Source organism: Phoxinus phoxinus (genome assembly GCF_949152265.1).
Source record: "Phoxinus phoxinus genome assembly, chromosome: 3".
NCBI lineage: Eukaryota > Metazoa > Chordata > Actinopteri > Cypriniformes > Leuciscidae > Phoxinus > Phoxinus phoxinus.
Window position 1 is genome coordinate 41,473,182 of NC_136878.1, and position 12,258 is coordinate 41,485,439.

At 37.4% G+C, this 12,258-nt stretch overlaps 1 protein-coding gene across 4 annotated transcripts; it reads left to right on the forward strand.

Moving 5' to 3' along the window:
- Positions 1-102: 102 nt before the first annotated feature.
- lrwd1 (leucine-rich repeats and WD repeat domain containing 1) lies at positions 103-12,210 on the forward strand. Of its 4 annotated transcripts, none has more exons than XM_079606988.1 (16): positions 103-213; positions 834-915; positions 1,758-1,992; positions 2,093-2,212; positions 3,021-3,167; positions 3,296-3,388; positions 4,847-5,329; positions 6,296-6,419; positions 6,515-6,621; positions 7,534-7,741; positions 8,891-8,963; positions 9,080-9,220; positions 9,326-9,429; positions 10,211-10,369; positions 10,542-10,651; positions 11,051-12,210. In XM_079606988.1, the coding sequence occupies exons 2-16, from the start codon at positions 836-838 to the stop codon at positions 11,198-11,200; spliced, it is 2,334 nt and encodes a 777-aa protein (XP_079463114.1). In that variant the 5' UTR covers positions 103-213; positions 834-835; the 3' UTR covers positions 11,201-12,210. The 4 variants fall into 4 exon arrangements, with proteins under 4 accessions (XP_079463114.1, XP_079463113.1, XP_079463116.1 ...); XM_079606987.1 differs by having other exon boundaries at positions 124-213; positions 780-915; XM_079606990.1 differs by having other exon boundaries at positions 209-471.
- The last annotated feature ends 48 nt before the right edge of the window (positions 12,211-12,258 follow it).

Below are 12,258 nucleotides of genomic sequence, written 5' to 3' on the forward strand. Positions count from 1 at the left end.
TTATAACTGCCTATGATAACTGCACGTTCAGGTTTTCTGACTACAATGCCACACTCAATATGGCGGAATGATAACTCCAAAACCAACTTGTACGTCACAGCTGGTCAAAGTTCATTTGTATTTTCCCGGGAAAATGATCTGACGTTTTAATCTACATGACCTCGTGTATATTTTATATTTAAATCAGATATCTGGCCCCGCTTGTACTGAGAGGTAAGCTGTGTAAATCGCTTTGAGCAACAATACAATTATTTTTACTCTAACGCATGTGAAACACAACGTTTATTTAACACAAATAAACTCAACCGCACAATAAACATGCACAAAAATGCAGTAAGGAGTTTAGCAGTCGATTGTCATTATCAGTTTACAAATACGCTATAACGGATATACAATATGCAGCATCGTATTTATGATTTCAAAGTTGCCTTTAGCATGATTTCACCAACAATATTGCTTTGTGTGTGATATGTGAGTTTAAACTTCACATTCAAAGTAATGCAAGTTTTGATTAATTTATATATTTTGACATTTCTTTTGGGAAGTATAATGACAATTTTCATTGTTTACTTAGCATTTTCCAGTATTCGCAGAATGTAAATGATGTTGCTCTCTAGTCTCTCTACAAAAGTTTCATTGCAATCTCCTGTGTTCAGAGCCCACATAGGGTGTGAATAGACCACTTGTCCTGTATCATTACATAACAATACAAGTTTCTGACACCTAAATGCCCAATAGCAAGATATTTACAAAGTGTCTGAAACCTGCAATCATTCCAGCCCACCTTTATAAGGTCTGATTAAACACAATACCCACACTTTCACTGTGTGCAGCCATGGAGAAGATAACAGAGAAGATACTGCTGGAGAAAAGCTCTCCAAAGGCAAACAAACTGGACCAGATCAAGACCCTCAAGTAAGAATTTGTGATTTCGAGGCACACTATGATGTGTTTTGGTCTGTCAGCCAAAAGTTATTTTTGAATAATAATTGCAATGTTTTTGTCTAATGCTCACCAAGGCTGCATTTATTTGAGCTAAAATATTGTAAAATGTATTCCTGTGATGACATTACTCCAGTCTTCAGTGTCACATGATCCTTCAGAAATCATTCTAATGTTGATTTGCTGCTCAATAAATATTATTATTATTATTATCAATGTTGAAAACCGTTTTTTTTGGAAACTGCAATATACTACCTTTTAAAAGTTTAGGGTAAATAAAATTATACTTTTATTCAGCAAGTGTGTGTTAAATTGATTCAAGTGACAGTAAAGCCATTTATAATGTTACAAAAGATTTTTATTTCAAATGCTGTTCTTTCTATTAATCAAAGAATCAGGAAAAAACATAGAGTTTCCACAAAAGTATTAAGCAGCAAAACAGTTTTCAACATTGATATCAATAAGAGCCATTATTAATAATTGAGCACAAATAATAATTGATAATAACTGAGCATATTATACTGAGTAATCATGCTGAAAATTCAACTTTGCCATCACAGGAATAAATTACATTTTAAATTATATTAAAATGGAAAACAGATATGTTAAAATGTAATAATATTAAAAAGTATTTTTTGTATCAAATAAATTCAGCCTTGGTGAGCAGAAAAGACTGAGCTATCAAAAAACATGAATAAATCTTAATTTGACTGCCAGTGTATTAAAATAATAAAGACAACTATTTGAATGTCCTTAGGATAAAACGTAATTTTCTGAAATATATGATCTGATATATGTGTGTATTCTCTGCTCAGTCTCTCACGCATGGGTCTGAAGAGCGAGGATCTGCCTGTGCCTCTGCTGTCTCAACTGTGTAGTCTAGAGGAGTTGGATTTGTCTGGGAACATGTTGCTGGAGATTCCCAAAGGCCTCTGTCTACCCCGCCTGAAGACCCTGAACTGCTCAAACAACGAAATGGAGGATGTGACATCACTGAAAGCCCTGAGAAACATCGAAGAACTTAGACTGGAGGACAACCTCTACCTCACAGTGAGAATCACACTTTCAACTCTCATATTTATTTGAAATCTGCGCATAATCAGTGGCGTTTGTTGACACCATCAATCTTGCTCTCTCTGAAAAATTTTAGGTCAATGATGAACACAAAGTGATCTTCCTGTTACCTCGACTGAGGATGTTAAATGGGAAGGATATCAGCTCTACGGCCCATCATATTCGCCATGGCAGCACTGAGATCCTCAGGAAGAGGGTGAGAACTGACTTTTACACGTATTCATATCATTTTCACCCATTGCCCTGTATACACCTGGTACTAAGATGCGTTTCGGTCGATTGGATCATATGTAGAAGAGGGAGACACATTCCCGTTTACACCTGGTGTTTTAATCCGTCTTTTTTGTCCACTTTTAACCACTTCTGTCCTGATTTCTTCAAGGGGAGGGTCTATGAGCGGTAAAATGTATACATTTTTCAGATCTTTCGATTTAATTGACAAAATACTGTAAGCTTGTGCAATTTACATATGAACGTGACCAGAGACGACAGAAACACATACAGAGAGGATCAGCTTTAGTTTCTGCTCTGACAGCCACAAGAGTGTGTGTTAGAAATCAGAAATGCTGAGAGAACATTGTGCTTGGTACGTTTTTCATCTTCAAACCAAACTTGGGTCTCCAGCCGACAGTTTAAATCCAGTCTGGCTCGCGCGCTTCCCATAAGCTTTACACATTAGATCAGTTGGCGGAGAGTAGACGGTCTTTTGTGGCTGTTTGAACACATTCGACAACATGAGCGTTAACACTACGAAAGCAATCCGGTCTAATGCATTTTCGACTACCTCTGGAAGTGGACGAGCTCAAAACATTTTAGACCTCGTTTTACGCCTGTATGTAGTGTTGTGATCCGATTGACCAAAACGCATCTTAATACCAGGTGTAAACCGGGCCTATGTGATATTTCTGTCTGGTTTTTGTCATTGTTAATTTCAGTTAGCGTGTATATTTTTAAAGATCCCATGAAACTGCTATATTATTTCTCTGTTTTTTGACCACCTTCAGGTGATTGGTTTGTGGGAACGAAGCTTCAGTCTCCCTGATCCCGTTACGGCACAGAGTCTGGCTGCTGTCGAGAAGAGTTTCGTCAATGCTGCCTACAGCCAAATCAAATACGGCCCCAGTTCCTTGAGTGATTACACAAAGTTTAGGGTCGGTACTCTTGTGTGTTTATTGCGTTCACTGGGTCCTCCTGACGCAGATGTTTTGCATTAATAGAGCATCTATATTGTTGTGTCTCTGTCGTTGCATTTTAACTCATTTTGTTTTTGCTTTTTAAGCTTGAAATGATTGCAAAGGAATATTTGAAGTCACTGACCTGCAGTGAAGAAGGAAGCGAAGTGCAAGACGTTACTCCAACAAAGGAGAACGAGGTAAATATTTTTTTTCCATTTAAAGCCAAATCAAAACAAAATATTAATGGTACAGTTTAATGAACCTTCTGACAAAATATAATCATACACACACGTTTCTTACCTCGTCACATTCAGTTTTGAATGACATCATTATTTAAATGATAGCATATTCAATATATTTTCAATTCAAAATGGTGAAATTACAATGAAAAAGAGGTGCATCACTGTATGTTACTGTGGGTCGTTAAACATATACATCGTATCACACACGCACTCTTTGACTGTAAAAACTAAAAGCGTCGCATTGGAATTCACACTCGACTTCAGTGAAAAGTAAGCGTCGCCTTCTTTGATCTGATTGGCCATCATTTTGATTTTGACTTTGACAAGCGCTGCTCAGGCAAGCCAGCCTAAAAATGTAACTTTTTAACTGTCTGTCATCCTAACAATAAACAGAGTAGTGCGTAATGGAGAGCAGCATTAAGAAATAGCATATATTAGGGGCCCAATCTGAGAAAAAAATTGCAATTTGGTGCAGTTGCTGATATTTATATGGCCAAAATATAAGATGTAATTCTGATAGCTTGTAATGTAGATCGATGAGATCTCTATAACAGACTACTGACTTAAAATGTATATAAATATAAGTTTACACTTTATATCTCACAATAATATGTCTTAAGACCCGTTCACACCATGAATGATAACTATGAAGACAACTAACAATAACAATATTAGCGTCCACACCAACGCACAATATCGTTCTGTTTATTCTAATCACATGCTACAGTTTTGTCGTCGGTCACTTTAAATGCTCAAGCTCTTTAAAGCAGGATGGATTTTGATTGGCTGTCAATGTTTTTATCGTTCATCAACTGGAAAAAAAATCGTGCCATTATAGTTGTGATGAACTATATTTTTATTGTGACCTTTATAGTAATTGCTCCTAGTGTGGACGGGCTTTTGGTAAGATAATATTTCTATGTATTCGTTTTATGATCAGAAAAACATGATGCAACACACAAATAAATGTTCCTCAAAAGTCTAATGTATCATATTTTATATTTGTATTAAATGATGTATGGATAATCAAGTATAACTAAGTTGCTTCAGTCCAGTAAATGTTCAGCTTGAATTATTTTTAACAACATAATTTGTTTTCTTTTGTTACTTTTATTAAAATCAGTAAAGACACGTGTGCCATCCCCTGTAGGGGGACTTTTTAAAATAAAGTAATTAAACTAAAAGGCCTTTTACTTGCTAATAAAGTATGAACTATCAATCAGACGACAGAAGGCATGTAGTAGATTGTGTACTAGTTTTTCAGCAAATTTTTATCATTTAGAGGCTTTAGAAATTTGCGTATTAAATATAATACTGTAGGCTTTATAGAGATAAAATGATTTTTCCCATTCCAGGTGATAATTGCATAGACGTTAAAGAACATAATATATTTCATTGTTTTACACAACACAGACTCCTACAGAGAGAAAGACTCGTGATCTCGGTGGTAAGAGTATCACAAGTCCTCAGAAGAGAACCCGAAACAACACCGAGGTGTCTGCAGAGGCCAGTCCACGAAAGTCGAGTCGCTTGGCGAGTGCTGCTCCGGTCGAGGCTAGTCCACGAAAATCCACTCGAGTGCTGAGCACTCCCCAGAAAACTGACCTTATATTGTCCAGCCCCAGAAAGCATCCCAGAATGACCAGCATGGACACTCCAGAGGGAAGCCCAAGGAAATCAAGCCGCCTGGAAAGTATTTCTCAGAAAGTTGTTAGCAAAACTGAAAGCCCCAGAAAAGCATCCAAGAAGCCAGACATCTCTACGCCCACGTCACGGCCGGCGAAACGTGAGAGTCCGATGAAACCGGCTAAAGATCAGACTACAGCTCAACAAAGCAAACAGACCACTGCCAACACTCCTCGGAAAACTAGCAGAGTCAAACTCCATGTTCCTCAGGTGGGTCAAATACATTGAGCTTATTTATTTTCTTTGTTTTTGGGATCTACTAGAATGGGTTTTTATACTTGAATGTTAAAAAAAAAAAACATTTTTGCAGCATCTCTCTTCCCAGTCTGCCAGTAACGCTGTTTAGTTAACAGGATAGTTAAAGGATACATTAACAATGACTTGAATATAAATCATCTATGATGAGAAATTAAAAACATGCTGAATGTTAGTGAAAAATATGCATAAAAAACAAATTTTTGTGTTTTTGGGGGCCGTAAAAAAAGTCAAGGTCTTCAGATTATAATGAAGAAAAAACACTTCATTAGAAGAATACAATTCTTGAAAACCTTTTTAAGTATATTTCAGCATTTATTACTTTAAGTTATTTGTTTTAAAACAAAAGCATTTTTTAAAAAATTTGGTTGAAATTGAAATGTATAACTTTTATGCCAAATTAAAGTCATGTGGTGTGACCAACATGCAGGAAATGCAGATAATTTGACCTTTTTTGTGACACGGTAAGGTTGGATTAGGTTGTAAAACATCACGTGTCCTAGCCCCCCATTTAATTATATTAATTTATACATAAATAAATAATTTCTGATATTTGTAAAATACCTTGAGAAATAGTTGAACATATTTATTCATGTTTTTGCGGTGCAATGAAAATTTGGCCTTACAGTTACTTTTTAATTAGACCACATGACATTTATAGAGTCATCAAATAAAAACATGAATTGTAAACTACATTTTTTCCTCGTTCTTTTATCTCAGACACTCCTATTTGTAGTTTTTGAACTTTAATCAGCTTTCTGACCATGGTTTTGGTTATTCCAGATTTGCATGTCTATCGCCACTGAATCACTCTTAAGTTGTGGTCTCCTGTTGTATTTGTATTCTGTTTAATGTTGATTGCTCATCACACAGTCATTAGCGCATCATTAATGTGCGTCTCTCTCTCTCCTGCCGTTCCAGGAGCCGGTGAGTCTGCAGCCGTTCCATGTCCTGCAGTGTCACAGTCGACAGGACAGTCCAGACGACTTCAGCACGCAGCTTTGGGCCTGTGCTTTTGAGCCCCCGCAGGAATGCAGTGGTGGTGGTGAGCGCTGACAAGTCATTCAATGAAATGATGAAATCAGTATGCTTGAATGTATCATTGATCTGATACGTCTGCCATTGCTTTTGATCTGTTAGATATCAGAGATGGGTCTCGGACAGTTGCCACATGTGGAGGGGAAACTTTGTGTGTGATTGACTGTGAGTCAGGACACGTGCTGAAGAAATACAAGGTTCCTGGTGAGGTGAGAGCAAAGAAGTTCTGTACAATACTGTCTCTTACCACCAGGTGGCTGTGGTGTTGGCCAATCAGTTTTCTGTATCACATACATGAGACATGGAATACACACTGGCTATTCAGACAATCATATCTCAGTTCTGCTGTCTGCATTATACAGTATGTACATGTGCACAGTATGCAAATATTCCATATGCATTGAATACCTGAGTTCAGTATTCAACAGAGCAGACTTTGAGAAATATTTTTTCCCACAATGCATTTCACTCAACTTGATGGTCCATTTGTAATGAATATACTAGAGATATTGTTTTCAGAACCAATACTGATTATTTGAACGTTTATTTAATATTTTACTTTTGTTTTGGGTTTTTCAATTTCATATCACAACCAAAAAAAACAGCATGTTTTTTTTTAATAACAAAAACAACAATAACAATAAAATGATCAACAGGCAAAATAAATCTAATGTTTTCAAGTTGATCAGCTTTACATAATTGTTATCAATCAGTTTAAACTACAGTTTACAGTTAGGCTAAGGAATAAAGACAACTACTTCACTGGAATACATTTTCCGGAAAGCAACAATCAAAGCAGTAAATATTAAATAAATGACATTTGAGTCTTAAGAATGGCTTGTTAACAGAATTATTAATATTATATAATATTTGTTGGTAAAACCAATTATCTGTCAATCTCTAGAACATACTGGAAGTTATTAAGCTATTCCTGAAATTTATGCTTACTGATCCCATATACTTTTTTTTAATACACAGTGTATATACAGTAATGTATTCCATTATGAACAGCCAGTGACAAATCCATTTCTATTTTCTTTGGTTTGATGTCCCAGAATCCACCTAGCCTGTCTGCATCCAATGCCTGTAAATTCAGTGTTGCATTCCCTGTTGTCTTGTAGGAGTTCTTCTCACTAGCATGGTCCACGGTGCTGATGACCAGGACAGGAGGCTCTACCCGACCCTGTAATATCCTGGCTGCTGGGGGAAAGAGGGGTCTTGTAAAGCTCATCCATCCCAGAGTCAACCTGGCGTTCGGAGAGTTTCGTGCCAGTCGTCGTGCCATTTCCATTATGCGCTTCAGTCCACGCAACGCTAACTTTCTCTTCAGTGAGTGAATCAAACAATTAATACATTAGGGGCTTTCACTAGAGGAACGTTTTCATAGTTCCTATAAGTATTGGCAGAAGACCTGTCACTGCAGGAACTAGGAACGATTTTAGTTATAGGAACGCCTTTTGGGGGAACTAAATTAGCTCCTACTTCAGATTAGGGTCTAACCAGCACTATAGGAACTACTAGTGACGTTGATTGGCCGACGCATGGCATATGAAAGACCAGCACCCGCCATTTAAAAAAACAAACCCATGTAAAAACATTAGACCATGGTGGGAGGAGCAAATGACAGACACAGTGCCTGTGGTCTCAGAGAGGCATTTATTAACACAAATAAAACAACAAGATCCCCTGATATGATTGTAAAGCGCTATATAAATTCATAATTCATTCATTCATTCATTCATTCATTCATTCATTCATTCAATAAAAATGTCCAAAAAGGAAGGAAGTGTCCAAGGGAAAAAAGTGCTTCCCTCTTCATTCTGGGATGTGAGGCTTCTGTAGCACTAGCAGCTCTGTTTCCCTGGGACCGCAGCGTTTGATGGGGTTCCTGTTCAGGGGTACGGGTCCATCCCCACTCCCCTCCTAGGCCTCCGAGGACACTAGCGTGCATATGCACGGGGAAAAGAGAGCGGTCTCTCGAGGAGAGGTGCACTCTGCAACAGCGGCGGTGACAAGGTTTCATTTACTTCAGGTGTGATTCATCACACGCCACCAGTCCTGGTTGTTACAGCGCCCCTTCTTTCTCTCTCACACCCAGTACAGTCGGGAACCTGGCGAAGGGTGGCAATTTAAGAGACGCCGAAGTCCAGGGACTTCACAACATATATGCTTCGGAGTTGTTGACATTATTGAATGCTGCGTAATTGTCGGCCGGCTTATGTCGCTTCAGAGTTCCTACTGGCGGTGCGAATGTAACCAGGAAAATGGCCACAGGGGAGCACATTGCCACCAATGGTCTCTACGATCAACTTAGGCTTACAATGCTTTTGGGAAACGCACCCCTGATGGCTAGTTCCTATAACTGAGTTTCTAACTACCTGGTGCAAAAGCCCCTAATGAGACTTATTGAATAGACTGGATAACAACTTATTTGAGCTATATAGACATAACTAAAAATCACTTTGTTTCTATTTACAGCTGGAACGTATGAAAATAAGATCTTTTTGTGGGACATTGGTGGACTGGATCGTGATTACAACTTTAAAATCAGGTTATTTATTATTTATTGTGCAGTAATTTGTGTGCTGCATTTATGTTCAAAAGCATTTAATTTTGAAACTCAAGCACACTTGTCCATAACTGTTGTATTTATTCTATTACCCACAGTAAGCTGCTGGTCCTGGAGACGTGCTCCACTCCTCTGCATGTCTCTCTGCTCCCCGCGTCTCCAGACACACACCTTCTCTCGGCCTGTGATGACGGGCTGTATGTGTTTGACATCCAGCTCAGTAAAAACACACAGAAGAGGTTTGAGTTTTCCATCAGTTCAGATATTATCATTCCTCTGCTGAGTAATCTGTGTGGCAAAGAAAAAAAGTTTCTTTATTGATATTTACTTTGCTTTTTTTCCAGAAATGAGGAGATGGAGGTTGTGTTTCCAATTTACAAGAAAAACGACAAGAAAAACACCTACCGGACTATTGACGGACTGAGCTTCCTCTCAGATGATATAGTGGGTGAGTAAATAATAAGAGAGGCACAGGACTAGTTGACCAAATAGTACATTTAATGTATAATGTATATTTTACATATAAAAGTGGATTATTTTTGATGAATTATTATTATTACTTTAATACTTATATATAATTATATATTTTAAATGTTTAATAATTGTTATTATTGATGTTGTTGTTGTTGTTGTTATTATTTTTATTCACTAAATATATAATTTTAAACATATTTGTACAAATAATTTCAAGGTCGTCTTTTTTTCTGAACATTTTGTACATTTACAATTGTGCCTTGTATAATGCTAGGCTTATTCTCTTTGAAAGTGACTCTTAAAGGGTTATTTCACCCAAAAAGTCATCAATTACAGACATTGTTCCAAACTTGTAAGACTTTCGTTCTTCTTCGAAACACAAATGAAGATATTTTTTGTGAAATCTGAAAGATTTCCGTCCCTCCATTGACAGTCACTTTGTCGCTTCAAAAAGTTCATAAAAAGATCGTAAAACTAATCGATATCAATCGAGCGGTTTAGTCCAATTTTTCTGAAGAGACACGATCACTTTATATGATGAACAGATTGAATTTAGGCTTTTATTAATGTAATTAATGACAATTCTTTACTTTTTGGGTGAACTAACCCTCTAAATCACTTGATTCATGTGGATTTTTTTTCATGATGTCTTTGTAAACATGTTCAATGTTCATTTTTGTGTGAACTATTCCTTTAAAACGTTTTGTGGCCTTTATATTGAAGGCAGTAATGATGGTTGTCATTTCTCCTCCTAGCGTCCAAGAGCCACATGCAGGGCTCTATCTACCTGTGGAGCTGGAGAGCTACACGGGCTTCCTGGAATGGCAGAAAGAAAGAGGTGGCAGCGGTTGTTCTGGCAGAGCTGCAGTGGTCCAGCACGGAGATCCCATACCTGTCTCTAGGCACCTGTCCAGGTATTCATGTTGTATGCATGAAATATCATATGGTCAAATATAAGTCAGTATAAATATGCAGAATCAGTCTGGGCAGTGCTCATTAATAATGTACCAATCACTGCTGAGATTTGTATGCATATATGCAGAAAATCTAAAGGCAAAACTGATGTGTGATTGTTTGTTCTTGTAGGTTATGGGTATGTTGTGTGTGGGGATGATCAAGGCAGACTATGGATGTATCATATCACAGACACCATGATGGAAAACTTCAAGAGTGGGAAAACGATTTCAGCCACTGAGGTAAGTTAACCATTGCCGGGGGCGATACGGTACGGATTTAATGATAATATTTTAGGGCTTGCACAAAAAAATGGTGAACTATAAATAATAACGTCCTAATGAACTGGTTTTATTCAAGTCAAAAATATTATTTAATATTGCTGAAATGCATTATTTTATACCAACAAAATAAATGATTATGGGTTAAATCAAGTAAACAATAGCCACCACTTTTTGGTGTTTTGTTTGTCAAGTTTTCTTTCAATAAAATCTCTCAAAATAATTTTGTTAGCTACAGTATAAACACACTAAATCCTTTAAGAAAGTGTCAACATGTCAACTCTAGAGGAGTGATTGTTGTTTATGGTTGTATACAGAGCTCCTGGATCTAATTTTCCTCTCTTGCTCGTGTTGTTTCAGGTGCTGGAGTGGCCGTCACCGGTTCGAGCCGGAATGGGTGCATTAAAGGGGCCTTCTATTAACAGCATTGCCATGGATCCTGATCTACATTACTTAGTTGCCCTTACTGACAAGAATATGGCTGTGGTTTGGAAGAGAGAGAATCACTGAAAAAAGAAGAGATGTTCAGTTGCTGGCAGTATTTCTCCTTATTGCTTTGCATTTCTGAACTCGACTTGAATTGAGATCATGATTGTTTTGAGGAGAGCAGGAGTTCAAAAGAAAATGAAGACTTCACCTGTTTTTAAGACTTATTGTCTCAAAGAGACAGAGAAAGACTAATTTAGCCATCGTGTAAATTGTTCCTTTTCCACTTTTACTAGTTTTAGTTGGATAGAAGGCAATTGTAATTGCAAACTCATCCATAATTGTTTCTTATTTTGGTCTTCAAAAAAAAATATTAAAGGGGACCTATAATGCCATTTTTCAAAGTCTTAATTTTGTTTTTGGGGTCTACTAGAATAGGTTTTCATTGTTGAAAAAAACAACAAAAAAACTCTTCCAAGTCTTTCTGAGCTGCACTTCTCAAAAGCAACATAAGCCTAGGAAGATCGTACAATCATTGGCACCAATGGTCTCTACGATCAACTTAGCTCACGATGCTTTTGAGAAGCGCAGCCCTGTTTAGTTCCTGTCTCTATGAAGCCCCTCCTTCCGAAAAGCACAGTGTGCTCTGATTGGTCAGCTGGACCAGTGTTTTGTGATTGGTCAACCACTTCGAGTGTGTTTCAGAAATGAAATGTAACCGCGAGTTTCAACACACCACTATGCAACTCAACTAGCCCTCACCCCCATTATTTTGATGTGTAATCACAATAGAAATATTGTGACGTGTTCGTTCCCGAAAGAAAACTCAAGACTACAATGGAGGCGTTTCAGGGAGTTCAGAAACGGCATGCACTGATATAGAGAATAACTCCCTTTGGAGTGACTTTGAGCTCTGTAACTTTGCAGACCTTTTTCATGCGCAAACAGCAACATTAAACACTAAAGGAAGATGAAAATGTAAAAAAGCATAATAGGACCACTTTCATTTCAGAGAAAATATTGTCTGAAAATAATGACGAAAGAAGACTTTATATTTTTGTTTTAATGAATAAACTGGTGTCATACACCATTTACTTATTTACACGACTCTCATTCATGCTTCACACTTCATGTTCATAGGA